The following is a 17,456-nucleotide window of genomic DNA, read 5'->3' on the forward strand; positions in this document are numbered from 1 at the left end:
AATCCATGCCTACCCCTACCCACTCTATGATCTTTTACTGAGTATAGAATGGAAGCTGTCCTTTGATCTTTGTTTGGTGGACCAACCAGAACGATTGGAAACACTTGGAACTTAGAAATATTAGTCAACTATAGTCATTAATCTTGACAATGTTACATCTGTATAATCCATATTGTTTTTGATAATCAATGTTCAAGTAGGACGATTCCACTGTAAGTTTCCCTCCCAATATAAACTATTAGAGCCAAATAAATTAAAAATAAATAAAAATTTTAAAACGTCAAATCAAGCAAGGCCAAATTGCTAAAACACATTAGAGACGGCAACAACCCAAGAATACAAACAGAAATAGTTGAGTTAGAAGGAAAAGAATTAAAAACTGATATAAAGAACTGTTACATTCTTTCTTCAAACATAACATTACAAAAGATAAAACTATAATGATTTGTAAACTATAGAATGATATTCTTTTCATCACACCTTATCAGCAAACATCTTAACGACTTTCTTTCATAGTTTGTTCGTCGTTGTTACTGGTTTTCTCCAGGATTGTATCTGGAAGGATCATCCTTTGCAGATGCTTAATCAATGGTCTTCTAAGAAACTGGAATTGCAACCATCTACGTTTTTGTCTGCCCAAGAAACTGCCATCTTTTAGGTTTGTATCTCTTAAACTTGAATGTTTCATTTCATGAATGGTAAAAGGTGGAACTTTGCTCTATCACATGGTTTCGAGAGTTGTATGTGAATGGAAGTTTTAGTCGAGTTCATTATAAACAACAATGGAAGTATTAATAATGTTTATAACTAAATTCAAGAATCATTGCCTACATTAGGTTGTAGCTCTTTTGAACCCATCATGTCATTGATTACAAGCTGGAAATATGTATTATTTAACAATAAATGTCAAACTTTCAATCAAATCAATGTAAACCCTCACACAGTAAAACAATTACTGTTAGAACATTTCCAATGACAAAATGGGAGGTGAAAATGGATCTTATAAATTTAGAATCTATCTTAACAATAATTATGATTTGTGGTACAAAAGAAGAGATATTTCTATCTGTGAAGACAACTTGTATGTGGACCAAAAAAAGAAAAAAGGTGCAACTGTATTTTCTGTTTTTTACAAGTAATATTTTCACTGAAGCTTAAAGAAAGCTATGAGAGGATCATAGACAACTTGCTTAGCATTTTCAGCCATAACATAATCTGCATGCGCATAATCATCCCTGTACTGAACCACAAGCTTATCCCCATCGTGATCTTTGAGGCTGTCAAGCAATAGGTGCACATCTTTGGCATCAGAAAGAGCATCTGCCCCACCATAGCTGAGGAAAAGAGGAAGATCATTTGGAATGCCTGTCATGTCATACGCTGGAGGGTTGGGCTTCCCATAGTGTTTCCTGTTTTCATCTTCATTTCCGTAGTCGAACATTGTGATTGTTCCTTGTCTTATCACTGTCAAAAACAAGAAATTTTGATTACCAATTGGAACATTTGAGCTACCATAGGCTGGGTGTTTCTTTACTGTTAAAGCTTGATGATCTAAAATGAGTTTATTTAGGTTTCTTTAGAAGTCATGGATCAAAAATCATAAATCATGAAGTAACAACTCACTCTGAGCAAGATGGATCATGTTTCTTGTCGCTGATGACTGAGGCTCATGGGCAAGAAAAATATCTACTATGGAAGAATTCAGGCAGCAATTCTGGCCTGTAGGTATCATGAATTACAAGTCAAATGGACAATTATGCTACATGCTAGCAAGTGCTAAAGAAAATCAAGACATGTATACTACCTGTGAAAATGGTCAACAAGTTGGTGCAGTCAACAGCCAGATTCTTGCAGACATCCTTCAGCAATTTTTCTACGTCGTCCCTGTTTCAAATTAACGTTGGAAAGTGGGGTGATAAAATATAGTTCCTCAAAACTTGATTGCTGTGAATGGTATCACAAAAAATACCAGTTTCTGTATGCATTTTATTTTCTTTTGAAATACAACTTTCAAATAAGTAACATAAATAAACTTTAAAGTGGATGCTGAAGTGGTCAATGCATTTGGCAATTGTATTAATCAACGCTCGCAGTTCCTGATTAAATTCTTGAAAACTTTGCTGAATGTCATTTTGATATGAAAGGTTATAGATGTAGTACCACTATAGCTATTGTCTTAAATATATACAAAGAAGTAATCCTGGTACATTAGGTACAGCAGTGGTGAGGGAAATATAAGGAGCAAGAGTTATTCCTTACCCTACCGGATCAAATTCATGAACACCTAACGAATATAATCCCTGTTAAAGAAAAATGATAATATATAGTAAAAAGGGTATACCTGATAACTATAATAGCTACAAAAATCAATTTTTGGTTACCTCGGCAATAAAGTGTTCAGCAGCATATCTTGCAAGAGGTGAGGTCATCTGACCCACATAAGCGATTGGGCTAAGTAAGGCAGCTGATCTAACTATATTCAACAACTGATTTTTGGAAAAGGCAGCTAGAGCAATCAAAGTACCCTACAGAAGAATTTCAGACTTACAATAAGATAGAGAGAGCTAAATAGATCACAAAACAGAATTGCAGAACGTGTGGAAATTCACCAGTGAATGCCCAACATAATGCAGCTTTTCTCCTGTTTGATCATGAACATACTGAAGTGTAGCTGGAAGATCATAAGCCACCAATTCATCCCATGTCCAATGCCAATAAACCTAAAACCAAAGCAAACAAATTTACCAAAAAACCAGAGGGTTTGAAACTCACAAGAGAACTACAATTACAGAGAGAGAGAGAGAGAGAGAGAGAGAGAGAGAGAGAATTAACCTTATCGTTAGGATTGAGAGATACATGGCCTTGGCTATATTTAGTTCCACGAGTATTGGCTATCCACACATCATATCCATTATCAGCGAGAAGGAATGCTAAAGATTTCTCTGGAGGTAGAAGCAGCCATGTCACCCCATCCTGCCGGCACCAACAAATCATAACATTCAGAATCTTACTATTTTATCAAACCTATCACCTACCTGTTTCAAAATTACTAACCATTAGGACCCCATGTTGTAAAACAACCGGTACCCTACTTCCTCCCTTTCCCTCTGACCTCCCCAAAGGAATTCTCTGCATGCTGAGAATATACCCATCTTTTGTAGTAACCTGGAATCCAAAATGCCATAGCACCATATGAATCATTTGCAGTGGCTTACACAAATAAGAATTTTTAGCAAACAGAAACATAAACAAAGCAAGTTTATTACAGTATGTTCTTCACAAATATAGCCTTGTTTCTTCACCAGCGATATACAAATGCCATCATCATCATTGCCGGATGCTGCAAATGAAGAAGCACCATTCTGACCTGGGACTGAAAGTAACTTTGTTCTAGTACCAGCTGCTGACACACAAAAGAGAATAGCCAGAATAGTTGAGGTTAAAGTACTGGCCGCCTTCATATCTATTGGTCTTGTAGTACAACTGTACAACAACATTCAAGTTTAAGGCCATTTTATATAGACTAAAAAATACAGATAAAAACAGAAATCAGCATTCACGTGAGGAGCTCAAAAAAACCTCCTACGTCAACAGATTGCATAAGTGGTTTAAACTAGGCATCTAATGGGACCCACCTTGTCTCTGTCCCTCCTCCCTAATATGGATCCAATAGTTTGTACCAACCTTGGATTTCATCGTTGCCACGGTGGAACAGAAATTCCTAGACTGTTATCACATTGAAAAAGGTGATCAAGCTACTGCGGCAAAAATATAACCAAAAAATGTTCATCCCAAAGATTATGTTTTTTGGCTCTTCTTTTGTCTCTTATGTAAAAGTTGAAAATATGACTCCAATTGAGGCGGAGGATGATTATCAAGGAACCATTCCCTTCCCGTCATACATGACAAAGCAGAGTTCTTCAAGCATTGGCATCAAGATGTCATTGGAGGATCCTATAACAGGTCATTTTGACGTCAAAACTTTTTCCACATCAAAGAAATGGTCTTAAAACTAAATAAAAGCCTCACACTGTCCAAATTAGAGGACGTGTAACACCTATTGAATCTTCCTTGCCAGGTCAACCAGAACGCTGAAAAAATCAGTTTGTTAAAAAACACCAATCACCTATAGCCATTAGTTTTTCACAACACAAGGCAGGAAATCTCTGCTTTCTACCTGCATTGCCCAATTATATATGTTGAAATACCACGGTTTTCGCACTTTTTCCTACCACTGTAGGTTAGGCCAAAAAAGTTAGTCAAGCTTAGCTCTAAGGCAAATCGCACACAAGCAACATCACTATGTTTGCTCCTTGTTGAATTTGAGGAAGCGAGAAAGAAAGTGATATTTATTACTTCTCCACGTAAATGACCTCGTTTCTTACAATGAAATTAGTGATATTGATCCCCAAAAAAAAAAAAAAAAAATTATAATGATTTGTAACTACGTAATATTTTTTCCATCATACCATTTCAGGAAACAACTTAAGTACTTTCCTTTCATAATTACTGTTTGTTAACAAGACTGATAAGTTTCTCTAGAATTATGTATTGTAGGAGCACCCTCTATCTTTGCTTTACTTGCACTCTCTGGAGCTTTTGCACTGTCTAATGGCCTTCTAAGGAACAGGAATTGCGACCCCTTCTAGGTTTCACCTTCCCAAGTACTTGCCAACTTTTTGTTTTATTTGCCCCATAAATTTCGTTTGCTCCCTTCTGATTTGTCTGTGTGCGTACAACCTTCCACCTCGCCAACCTAAGCCATACCTGCAATTCAGTAAAGAGGAGATAGAACAGCGCAAGTGTAAGTAACCAAAAGGGTGGTTCAGAATGTTTAATCTGAGTTCTCACTTCAAAATAAGGAAGAAACTACTAGCATAAAGTAATTTATACAGAAAACTACCAGCCATTTGTAGCTCAAGCAAAGCATCATTCAAATAATTAGCATCAAAAGATCTTTATGCTTCTCCATTTCCATAGTTGAATAAATGATTTTCCAGATTTTATTATATCTAAAAATAAAGGCACAAGCACCCTTTGAATCCTCTTCTCTCATGCAGCAACAGCAACCAGTTCTCTTTATCCTACTTTTTTTTTTTTTTGTGTGTGTGTGATGGAACACTTACCTTTGTCATTACTGCCAATTTTGTTACATAGTCACTTGGATGGTCAATTGAGTCAGCTTCAATTTCTTTTTATTCCCTTCTAGATTTCTTAGTTTCTTTCTTGTTAGATGTTAAGGAAACAGCACAATAAAAGTTAATTCAATCCCTATAAAATAAAATAAATAGTTCGTTTAGATGTTAAGACTGTAAAGCAATATGAAGAAGCAACAAAGAATTAGGAACAAACCCAATAATTAACGTGGTTCCAGCAGTGGCTATAAAAGCAGGAAGACTCAAACTTCCTGAGTCAACAATATTTTTAATTTCTGAATGTTCAATACCATGATTTTTTCTCATCTGCCACAAAAATAAATAAATAAATAATGTCTAGATGTAATCAGAAAATATAAAAAGGAAGGTTAGGGGGCGCTGACACTACATCTAAACTTTTGATAGGAAATAAGACAATTAAATCAAGGCAAATAGAGAAGAATGCATGAAGCATATTCAAGTGATCAAGGAAAATAATAAAAAAAAATTTAAGAAATCGTTAAAATGAAAACTAAATTAAGAGACATGACAGAGAACATTTAGATAAATATAAGCCCAAGCATTTCCCATCTGAAGTACATAATCATAAAGAAAAGAACAAAAGAAGATCTAAAGAACAATATAATATTTTGCTTACAGCTTTTTCAATCGATTCAAGCCTTTGATCAACTCTAGTCTCATGTAGGTGCCGTAAAGAATATCCTGCAACACTTTAAGGTTTCAATCTGATCAAACATTAAGAGATATATATTTTGTTGAATTTTTATTATATATAAATTATTAAATGGTATATAGATCCAATTGTGTACCCATAATTTATTTTGAAAGCAGCACCACCATATGATTAAACTTAATTATTTTTTAATTTATAGTTTAAAGAAAAGAAAAAAAAACATATAAGAGTATAAAACTTTTTTCTTCTCCCCTTTTTTCTATATTGCAAGTTAAACCAATTTGAAGATGATGGGACCTCACATGGAGAGCTCATTTCCATGCAATTCATGCAGGGACGTGGAGCAACTCATTCATAGATGTATTACCCAATGTGTAACAGCTAGGGATGTGTGAATCAACATAAAACAACCATGCATGGAAAACTGCCTATGTATGGGATTGTGTAGGCGGAGGTTACTGTCAGTTATTGTATAAGTTATTTATATGTGTTTATCGGAGTTATGAATTAATAGGAATTGAGCTTTGTACATGTAATATATATATATATATATATCTATATATATATAATAGAAGGGCTATAGAAGGATGGAGGATGAATGAATGAAAATTTAACTCCCCATCTCTCTAAATTCTCAACATTTGATCTTTACCTCTCAACCATTCTTTCTCTTCTTCTACTCTATTTTGCTCTATTTCTCTTGATCCAAAACATAGAAACTCATCATTTTCTCAAAATTGTGGGCACATATCATTTGGTATCAAAGCCATGGAAACGAGGGGGAAATCTAATGCCAAAAAGCTCTAGCTAGGTATGATGTTACCTTGCAAACTATCTTGATAGAGCTATAGACCTTGCGAGCTCAACAATCTCAACTGTAGGAAGAGTGAGAGATTAACTCATTCTCCCAAGGTGAGACTTCTCATCATCCTCACACTTTGAGGAGTGAGACGAGGTCGGTCATCCATCAATCGGACGGAATGCATATCAAACTTAAGTTTTCCTTTCCATGGTTTGATGGAGACGATCATAATGGATGGATATACAAATGTGAGTAATATTTTCAATTTAAAGGAGTAGAGCCTGCTCAACAAGTGCAGTTGGCTTCCTTTCACTTGGAAGGCATCACTTTTCAATGGCACCAGTTGTTGAGCAAGTTTAAGAGTCCCTTTATATGGCTGCAGTTCACCTGAGCAGTGTCAATAGTTTGGACCAACGAAATATGAGGATCCTTTGGAAGCTTTTACTAGATTGAAACAAAATTCTTCAGTTGAACTCCACCAAACCGAGTTTGACATCCGTTTGGATGTTAGAATGCCATCAAGGTAGCTCGGTTGGTTGAAGAACAGAACCAAATGCAGAAAAGGGGCACTATGACGGCTCACCAATAGCAAAGACTTGGGTAAAATCTCAGAGCATTAGGGGACATGGTGGTTGGACTTTTTGGACCACCACTTACTCAACGGGGTGAAACTACCAACCAGATGCAAGCCCAATCAAATTTTACACAACTCACAAGCCAAAAGGTCAAGGATCAACATATCGAAAGCTTGTGCTTCTATTGTGATGAAAAGTGCATACATGTAAACGACCATAACTATTCATGATAGATGAATTATGTACTAGAGAAGAGGAGGAAAAAGACCATGTGAATTAACCAACATGACCAGAGGAACCACCCATGCCAAAAATTTCATTTCATGCAATGACAAGGTCTAGCCATCCATAAACATTTTAGCTAGCGAGGAAAATACAAAATTGGGGTGTGATTGTTTTGATTGACGGAGGTAGTACCCATAACTCTATTGACCAAATGGTTGTAACCCGCTTTGGACTACCTATTGATCACACTGAAGGATTCTCGATGATGGTTGCCAACTGAGAGAAGATAGTTTGTGCAGAGAAATGTACGGGAGTCACTCTAAACAATTAGGGGTATCGAGTATGTGCTGATTTTGCGTCCTTCCATTAGTAGCATGCTAAATAGTTTTTGATGTATAATAGTTAGCAACCTTGGGTCCCATAGAAACAAAGTATAAAAACCTTGTGATAGCATTCTTTAAAGATGGAGTGCGTTATACGTTACATGGATATACCTCACCTTCTTTAGAAATTTTAAAAGATAAGGATCATAAAAGTATGAATTGAATGGACTCCTCCTTTAAATTAAGCGTGTGGACCAAAAACAACAGGAGGATCCCACCAACAAATCAGTAGGCCGTGCTTGATAAGTTCTAAAAAAATTTTGTAGAACCAAGTGGGCTACCACTCCAACGAGCCCAAGACCATAGTATTCTAATACAACCAAATTAACCCCTTGTGAGTGTAATGCCTTACTGTTATCTTTACTACTAGAAAGCTAAAATTAATTCCAAGTTAAGGAGTTCTTGGCAATGAGAATGATCCAGTTGAGTAAAGAAGGCAAATGAGAGTTAGCGGTTCTGTGTGGATTTTGGAGCTCTAAACAAAATTACAACTAAAGACAAATACCCCATTCCATTCATAGATAAGTTCATAGACAAATTACATGGGGCATAGTTCTTCACTAAACTTGATTTGTCGTCTGGATACCATCAAATACAAGTTCGAGAAAAATATATACATAAAAGGACCTTTAGAACACATGAGGGACAGTACGAGTTTGTCATGATGCCTTTTGGTATCATGAATGCTCCAACCACTTTTCAGAGACTCATGAACGACATTTTCAGGCCATCTCTCTGTAAGTACATATTGGTTTTCTTTGATGATATACTAATATATAGTAAAACATAGTGTGATCATCTTATCCACCTTCAAAAAGCACTCACCATTATCTCTGCTAACCACTTGAATGCAAAGAAAATCATATATCGATTTGGAGTGATGCAAGTTGATTATTTGGGGCATATGATCTCTAAGAAAAGAGTAAGTATAGACCTAACCAAAACATAGGCATTCCAAAATTAACCTACTCCTACTAGCCAAAAGGGAATATGAGGATCCTTGGATTGGCAGGCTATTACCGAAAATTTATAAATTGGTTTGGAGGAATGGCGACCCCACTTACACAGCTTCTAACTGAGAAAGATTTCCAGTGGAGTCCTGAGGCAAAAGCAGCTTTCCATAAGCTAAAACAAGCCTCTACTTCATCACCTGTCTTGCACCTATCAAATTTTTCTCTACCATTTAGTATAGAGAGTGATGCGTGTGGTGAAGGAATATGCACCATCTGAATGCAAGAAGATAGGCTCATTACTTATTATAGTGAAGCTTTTAAAGGAGTTACATTGTCCTTGTCAACTTATGAGAAAGAAATATTAGCTATTGCGAAGGCTATAAAGAGATGGAGACCATATCTACTTGGTAAGCCCTTCATTATCTAAACTGATCATCGAAGCTTGAAGTATTTGTTGGAGCAACAGATTACTACACCAACCCAAACTCGTTGGCTTCCTAAATTGCTAGGATATGAATATTCCATTCAATATAAGAAGGGAAGAGAGAATTTCGATGCCGATGCTTTATCCCCGTAAGGAAGAATTTCAATGCCATGCAATTTCTCTTCCACAGTTAGGGTGGTGGGCCATCCTATAGCAGGACGTATCAAAATACCCTACTACACTAAGATGACTAAGACATCCTCATTTACTCCAACGATTTATCTCATGCGAGATTGAGTTTGGTATAAAGATAACAAGATATATTTGAGTCCTAACTCAATACTAATCCCTACAATATTAACAAAGACCCATTCATCCTCAACTGGTGGGCAGTTTAGTTACCATAGGACTCTTGCTCGGGTTATATATGACTTCACTTGGCCACATTTGAAGGCTGTTGTTAAGGAATTCATAAGAGAGTGTGATATATGCCAACTCTGTAAGGCCAATAGTACAAAACCAGTAGGACTCCTACAACCTCTACCCATTCCAACACAAATATGGACTGAAATATCCATAGATTTCATTTATGGCCTATCTCCATCTCATGGTCATGCGGTAATAATGGTGGTTGTGGATTGCTTATCAAAATATACCCATTTCATATCTCTTAAATACCCATATATGGCTTCTTTGATTGCTAAGGTTTTTGGAGCCAATTCCATTGTGAGTGATAGAGATAAGGTTTTTCTTAGCACTTTTGGAAAACCTTGTTCCATTACATGGTACCACATTAAAGTTGAGTTCAAGCTATCATCCACAGACAAAAGGATAAAAGGAGGTGCTGAATCAAATACTTGCGTTGCTTTGCTGGCGAACTTCCAAATAAATGGATAGATTGGATGTCATGGGCCGATTATAGCTACAATACCTCTGTCCATTCAAATATCAAACTCACTTCTTTTGAGGTTGTTTATGGGTACCCACCGCCATCCTTACCCACCTATGTACTAGGCAAAACAAAAGTTCAAGCTGTGGATGAGTTGCTTCGAGACTATGTAGAGATTCTTCAAATTTTACGCTGCAATCTCATTCTGGCTCATGATCGTATAAAATCTACGACAGATCGGAAGCGTAGGGATGTTTCCTACAATGTTGAAAACTTTGTTTATCTTAAATTACAGCCATACCATCAAACTTCTTTAGCTATTTGTTGACCTCTCAAACTTTCTCCGCAGTACTACGGTCCATATCGGATTATTGAGAAGATTGGTCATGTGGCATATTGTCTAGAGTTGCCAACTGGATCATTAATCCACAATGTATTCCATGTGAGCTTATTAAGGAAATGCCATGGAATAGCACCAATTGTTTAACCTGTTCTCCCTTCTGCCTCTGAACTAACTGAAATTCTTTCTCAATCGGAAGCTATTTTAGACACACGAATCATTCAAAGAGGGAAGTATCGTCCTAAGAAAGAAGTGTTGGTTAAACGGGTAGGTACTACCAATGCGGATGCAACTTAGGAGAATGAAAGACGGCTCGCTCATACCTATCCTAATTTCATCCTTGGGGTCAAGGATGATTCTAAGGGGGGGGGGGGGGGGGGGAGCTGAAGGGGATCTCACGAGGATAACTCATTTCCATGCAACTCATGCAGGGATGTGTAGCAACTCATGCAAAGATTTGTTACCCAACATATAACGACTAGGGATGTGTGAATCAACATAAAACAACCATGCATGGAAAACTATCTACAAATGGGATCATCTAGAAGGAGGTTACTGCTAATTATTATATAAATTATTTTATGTTTATTTATGGGAGTTATGAATTAGTAGGAATTGAGCTTTGTACATATAATACACACACACACACACACACACACACACACACACATATATATATATATATATAGCAGAAGGGCTATAGAAGGATGGAAATAAGAATGAATGAAAAATTAAATCCTTATCTCTCTAAATTCTCAACATCTGATCTTTATCTCCCAACCACTCTCTCTCTTCTTCTACTTTGTTTTGCTTTGTTTCTCTTTACCCAAAAAGGGAAACTCACCATTTACTCAAAACAGTGGGCATATGTCAGAAGATTTAGTAATCAATTTGTTTTCTCTAATTTTTTATAAAATAACTTTTCTTAAAAAAATATATACTTCTTGAGGCAAAAGGAAAGAAATAAAATTTTGATTTTTGCGAAATTTTTTTTTATATTCCTTATAAATAAGTGCAACTAAACCTAGGAAAAAAAATTATAGCTTGACTTCTCTCTAATTAAAAAAAATCAATATAAATGTCATTTCAATTACATTGTATTTTGCTACTAACTAATTGTATTAAATAATATTATAGTTTGCTAATAAACATATACAAAAAAAAAATTAATTAAATAAATATTATATTACTAAAATATTATATATGAATATTATAATTATATAAATTTGATTACAAATAAGTGATAAATGAATAAAAATATTTAGATAATTGGGAAATAAATTAAAACCAAAATAAATATAAAACCAGATATAAAAAAATAATAAAATAATAAAATAATAAAAAGACTAGTAAAGGTAGAGACGAAGGGGCGCCATTATACTTTGGGGGATAAAATTGTAAATTGAAAATAAATTACTCAAAATATAAAAAAGAAAAAAAAATTGAGGGGGACAGGAGCCCCCGACCCAATGTGGTATCTCACTAGTCACAAATTATAATTGGCCTATGTAAAAAAAAAATAAAAAATAAAAAAAGAATTAGCCTTAAATGTAATAAATTTAACTATACTTTTATAATCTAATTAATAAACAATTCCCGAGACTTAAAAAACAAAAAAAAATTGTGAACAATATAGATTTGGTGAGGAATGATGTCATCAAATCCAACCCCACTAATCAGGAGAAAATCTTCTTTGCATTGGTGGTACCAGCTCAACTGATACCATTCCAAATGATTTGCTGACATGTGTTAAAAAAAGCCATATCATAAGCCTAAGTATTCAAAACTCAGTACTTTTCCCTTTCATTTAATGACATATGGATGATTTCCACGGCATTCCCCCCAAAAACTCATTAACGCCGTTGGGCACCGTTTCTTTTTTGTGCCTTGGCTTCTCCGCCTCCTCCATTGAAGCTGCTGCATCCTCTGTGATAAAAAAAAAAAGGAAAAAAATAAAATGAAATAAAGTAGTAAAAAATAATAAGAGTACATCAAAAATTAATTCGGTGGGCACTATGAAATTTATGAGTACATCTGTTGCCTCTGAAGCTAATTCAACACACACCTTCTCATGATTTTTCTCTGAAATAGTGGATGTTCATGGATTCAAGAACAATCGCTCCCCACCATTCCCTTTTCAATACATCACTAATTAAACAAATGCCCTCTTTTCAATAAGATCCGATGGAACACCTCTTAAGAAAAAAAAAAAAATTGATTTCCAAGCGTAGTCATTTTTGGCACCATAAAAAAAAATTACTCCAGCTTTCAACTCTATTTCACCTCCTTAAGTTTCTGGATATTGTAAATCTTAGTTGTTAATGAGAAACAATTACTTACCGTGAAAATGTTTTTTTTTTCAGCTTTAATAGAGTTTACAGAGAAATTAGAGGAAAAAAAAAATCTAACTGGATCCATAGCCAATTGTCCACTGATTTTTACTCTTTTTTTTTTTTTCCCCCTTTCCTATAATGGGGAGGCAACTATTTACCTAAAAAAATTTTTAAAAAAAAAATTATAATAAAACAATGAATATATATATATATATATATGTATGTATATATATAATATAATTAGGCAACAGCTTGTTCCACATCACAGAGGATGCAGCAGCTTCAATGCAGGAGGCGGAGAAGGCAGGCGCAAAATAAAAACGGTATTCAATAGTATTAATGAGTTTTTGTGGGAAGACAATCCAACGTGGCAATCATCCACATGTCAACAAATTATTTGGATTTTCTCCACTATCAGACGGTAAATGGTCAACTTTAAAACAATCCTTTAACTTTATTTTAAAACCAAATTTGATTATTTCAAATAATTAAAAAATCAAAATAACATAAAATAAACGTTTATAATATGCTTTTTTATTATTATTATTTTATATATTTAAATAAACTTTTAAGTCTCTCTCTACACAATTAAAAAATAATAATAATAATAAATAAATAAATCTAGTGGTGCTTCTTGAGAGAATCAGGGTCAGACGGACCCATTGCAACGCTTTGTCCTCCTCCTTCATACATATACATATACAAAGAAAAAACAGCTTCTACGCCTGGTCTTTTTCAATGGCGTATTTTTGACTTTCCGATTCTATCCCTCCCGTCTTTAAATAATTCCAGCACAATCCCAGCCTTGAGCCTTTCATTTCTTCTCCATCTACCTAGAAATTAGAATGTCCAAATTCTAAAGGGTAAATACTTCAATTTTCTCTAAGATTTTTTTTTTTTTTTTTTTTTTTGTGTGTGTTTTGTTTTTTTTTGGGGTACGGTTTTCGTTGGCTGAATTGCGCTGTCAATCGGATGGAGACGAAGGAGGAGGACGCGAGGAACTCGGTGCTGAGTCAACTGGTTGAGTCGGTGAAGGCGATTTCCGAGTCGTCGGAGTGCTGCAACGCGTTCAAGAAGATTTGCGGGAATTTGGTACGGAGAGTGAAGCTGCTGAGCCCTCTTTTCGAGGAATTGAGGGACAGTGACAAACAAGTGGTGGGTGAAGAGGAAGTGAAGGCCTTTGAATCGCTGAGACTCGCTTTGGTTTCTACTAAGTTGCTTCTGGAGTCGGTCAACCAGGGAAGCAAGCTTTATCAGGTACCTGCTCTTTCTTCTTTTTGATCTCTGCTTTTCTCTCTCTCTCTTGGTTCTTTGATTTGTGGGTTAATACTTAAAAAGGAAATAAAAGGAAATCGAAATTTGGGTTTTGCTGAATAAATTAAGATATTCAGCTAAAAAAAAAATTGGAAATTTTTCCTTTTTTTCTTTTTGTTTGGTTTTGTTAACTCCAAGGCATTATATTATATAAAAAAGCTTTGTTTTGCGTACAATCAAATTATCAAACAAGACCTTTTACCTGTATTTTCTTTTGGATTATTACTACTGACATCAAATGTGTTCTAGTGAAAAATAGTAAGCTGAATCTTTCAAAAATTTACTAAAGCTGGAGATGAAGATTTTGGTTGGTTTCCTAACGATGTGTTTATTAAATTAAATGGAAAAGTTTGCAGTTGGTGTGGAAAAAAAATTGCTGGTCTTTTGGTTTGGATGCTCTTATAGATTAAACAGCTTTCACAGTCAAAAAGTTTCGTACGGTTTCAATCTGTCAATTAGGTTGCATTTGCTCTCTCTATCCAGTTTTTTTCTGTTTTGGGTTCGGATCTTTTATTATGAACCGTGAAGCTGCATAGTTTTTGTGCATCCTTTGATTGTTTATCCACTTTTTTGGTTTCTTCTTTATATCGTTAAAGATTTATATATTAATTACTCGGTGCCTGTGTAATTACCTTTTTTTTTAAATTTTTTATTCTTTTTTTTTTTTTTTAAAGGCTTTTCATAGGGACGAGATTGTAAATAAGTTCCACCAAATGACAGAACAAATAGAAGCAGCATTGAAGGAGATTCCTTACGATAAATTCCCTATATCGGATGAAGTTCGAGAACAGGTATTGTTACAACCCAAGAAATTTTCAAAGTTGTTATAAACGACAAGTTTATTCCTATTTCTGCTTGTCGTCAGTTTATAATTTTATGTAGTTCTAGATCAAAGAGTTACATATTAGACTTACAAGTGTTTTAAGGAAGTTCTAACCTCTATTTAACTTGTTTCAGATTGAACTTGTGCATGCTCAATTCAAAAGAGCTATAGAAAGAAAAGAATCATTTGACTCACAACTGGAGATGGATTTAGATGTGGTCGAGAAAGAAAAAGAGCCAGACCCTCCAACTCTTAAAAGACTTTCAGAAAAGCTGCATCTTAAGACAATCTGTGACCTGAAGAAAGAGTCGCTTGCTTTCCATGAATTGGTTATTGCAAGCGGTGGAGATCCTGGCGAGTCATTTGAACGGATGTCATTAATACTGAAGAAGTTAAAGGATTGTGTACTATCGGAAAATCCAGTGGATGACACCTGTAAAGGTGATCAGAGCTCGGTTAAGCACAGATCTCCTGTTATCCCAGACGATTTTAGGTGCCCAATATCTCTCGAATTGATGACAGATCCAGTCATTGTCTCTACTGGACAGGTATTATACATTCTCCTTCATAAGTTACAGTCTTTTATGTTTGTAGTGATTGTAAATATGTAGTTAACTGGCACTTCCTTTTGGTAGACATATGAACGGTCCTGTATTCAGAAGTGGCTGGAAGCAGGACATAAAACCTGTCCCAAGACCCAGCAGTCACTAATGCACACAGCCTTGACACCTAACTATGTTTTGAAAAGTCTAATTGCTTTATGGTGTGAGAATAATGGTGTTGAGCTGCCAAGAAAGCAAGGAAAAAGTAAAAGCAAGCAAAATGGAAGCAAATTTTCTGACTGTGATCGAGCTGCTATTGATGCCTTATTAGAAAAATTAGCTAATGGGAATCCAGAAGAACTAAGATCAGCTACTGGTGAGCTCCGCTTGCTTGCAAAGAGGAATGCAGATAATAGAGTTTGTATTGCTGAGGCAGGAGCCATTCCGCTCCTTGTTGAACTGTTATCCTCCCAAGACCCACGTACTCAGGAACATGCAGTTACAGCTCTTCTCAACCTTTCGATAAATGACAGTAACAAGGGAAATATTGTAAATGCAGGAGCTATACCTGATATAGTAGATGTGTTGAGAAATGGCAGCATGGAGGCTAGAGAAAATGCAGCTGCAACCCTTTTCAGTTTGTCTGTCATTGATGAGAACAAGGTCGCAATAGGAGCAGCTGGGGCTATCCCAGCTCTTATAAATTTGCTGTGTGAGGGGACTCCAAGAGGTAAAAAGGATGCTGCCACAGCTATTTTCAATCTTTCGATCTACCAGGGCAACAAGGCCAGAGCCGTTAAGGCTGGTATTGTAGTTCCATTGATGAGATTGCTGAAGGATGCAGGAAGTGGTATGGTGGATGAGGCACTAGCAATTTTGGCCATTCTTGCCAGCCATCAAGAAGGGAAGATGGCAATTGGTCATGCTGAGCCAATCCCTACATTGGTTGAGGCTATACGAACTGGTTCCTACCGTAATCGGGAGAATGCGGCCGCTGTATTGTGGTCATTGTGTACTAGTGACCAGCAACAGTTGAAGCTAGCAAAGGAGCTTGGTGCAGAAGAGGCATTGAAAGAACTGTTGGAAAAGGGTACTGACAGGGCCAAGAGAAAAGCTGGAAGTATTTTGGAAGTCCTCCAACGGCTTGAAAGTAATTGTTAATTCATGAAGATAAGGACCGTGTTTTAAGTCATTCATTTGCTGTCTGATATAAGGTGAAGAAAGAGTAGTCGGTAGGTATAGTGGGAATCGACATGGGGAAATTGTTGTATTGTTTGTATTACCATATACATAGGCACTTAAATTGTGTTAATGAAGGGATAAATGGGGAGCTTAAGTTATAAAAGATAGTTGAATTTAGGTGTTCAAGGACATCATTGAGAGTGATAGGAAGGTTCTCACCCGAAAAAAAGGCCAAGAAAAAAGGGTTTTTAGGTCATCGACTCCTTGCCCTGATCAGCTATAGGAGGAATAGGTGCTTTAATTATGTGCCCCGTATACAGAAGACTAAAAGGTTACTTTTGCTTGGATTAGGGACATAAAAGTTAACGGTGACTGTGGAAGAACCTAACTTCACAATTCTGCCTGTTGTCATGCCTCTACCTTCTGAATATCATTTTCATCCATCGTGACAAGAGAACGGTGCTTCTGATTTTGTAAAAGTTCGTGTTTCATATCTGTATCTGTAAATAGCAGCATTTTAAGTAAACGGTAATGCTAGATTTGTCAAAATTTTCATCAAATTTATTTATCAAATAATATAAAAGATGGTGTAATAATATTTAATTATTTTTTTATTCACTTATCTATTTAAAATTTTATTTTTTTCATATATAAATAATAAGATTTTACCAATTAATAATGATATCATTTGATAAATAAATTGAATAAACATTTTAATACTTACGGTTCAAAATGTCACTTGTTATAAAAATAGTAAAATATCATTTGATTTTCCCCCTACATCTTATATTACTAGAAATTATAAAAGTTTTCAACAGGCCATTAAGGCTCTGCTTATATCA

At 35.6% G+C, this 17,456-nt stretch overlaps 3 protein-coding genes across 3 annotated transcripts; 1 reads left to right on the forward strand and 2 right to left on the reverse strand.

Annotated features, from left to right (window-relative positions):
* Nucleotides 1-1,021: 1,021 nt before the first annotated feature.
* LOC107403904 (triacylglycerol lipase 2-like) lies at nucleotides 1,022-3,908 on the reverse strand. Its single transcript, XM_060816646.1, has 9 exons — nucleotides 3,267-3,908; nucleotides 3,055-3,165; nucleotides 2,833-2,973; nucleotides 2,610-2,720; nucleotides 2,382-2,525; nucleotides 2,260-2,300; nucleotides 1,805-1,884; nucleotides 1,624-1,719; nucleotides 1,022-1,464 (listed from the first exon to the last, which is right to left on the reverse strand). Exons 1-9 carry the CDS (start codon nucleotides 3,495-3,497, stop codon nucleotides 1,145-1,147), a joined length of 1,275 nt encoding a protein of 424 aa, XP_060672629.1. The 5' UTR covers nucleotides 3,498-3,908; the 3' UTR covers nucleotides 1,022-1,144.
* A 666-nt stretch (nucleotides 3,909-4,574) lies between these two features.
* LOC132799295 (uncharacterized) lies at nucleotides 4,575-5,969 on the reverse strand. The gene is made up of 4 exons (XM_060816793.1): nucleotides 5,966-5,969; nucleotides 5,794-5,858; nucleotides 5,353-5,462; nucleotides 4,575-4,767 (listed from the first exon to the last, which is right to left on the reverse strand). The coding sequence occupies exons 1-4, from the start codon at nucleotides 5,967-5,969 to the stop codon at nucleotides 4,653-4,655; spliced, it is 294 nt and encodes a 97-aa protein (XP_060672776.1). The 3' UTR covers nucleotides 4,575-4,652.
* Nucleotides 5,970-13,382: 7,413 nt separating this feature from the next.
* Nucleotides 13,383-17,228, forward strand: LOC107417208 (U-box domain-containing protein 14). The gene is made up of 4 exons (XM_016025804.4): nucleotides 13,383-14,010; nucleotides 14,742-14,858; nucleotides 15,025-15,438; nucleotides 15,526-17,228. Exons 1-4 carry the CDS (start codon nucleotides 13,726-13,728, stop codon nucleotides 16,591-16,593), a joined length of 1,884 nt encoding a protein of 627 aa, XP_015881290.3. The 5' UTR covers nucleotides 13,383-13,725; the 3' UTR covers nucleotides 16,594-17,228.
* Nucleotides 17,229-17,456: the final 228 nt, after the last annotated feature.

This window comes from Ziziphus jujuba, chromosome 4 (assembly GCF_031755915.1).
Source record: "Ziziphus jujuba cultivar Dongzao chromosome 4, ASM3175591v1".
Classification (NCBI taxonomy): Eukaryota; Viridiplantae; Streptophyta; class Magnoliopsida; order Rosales; family Rhamnaceae; genus Ziziphus; species Ziziphus jujuba.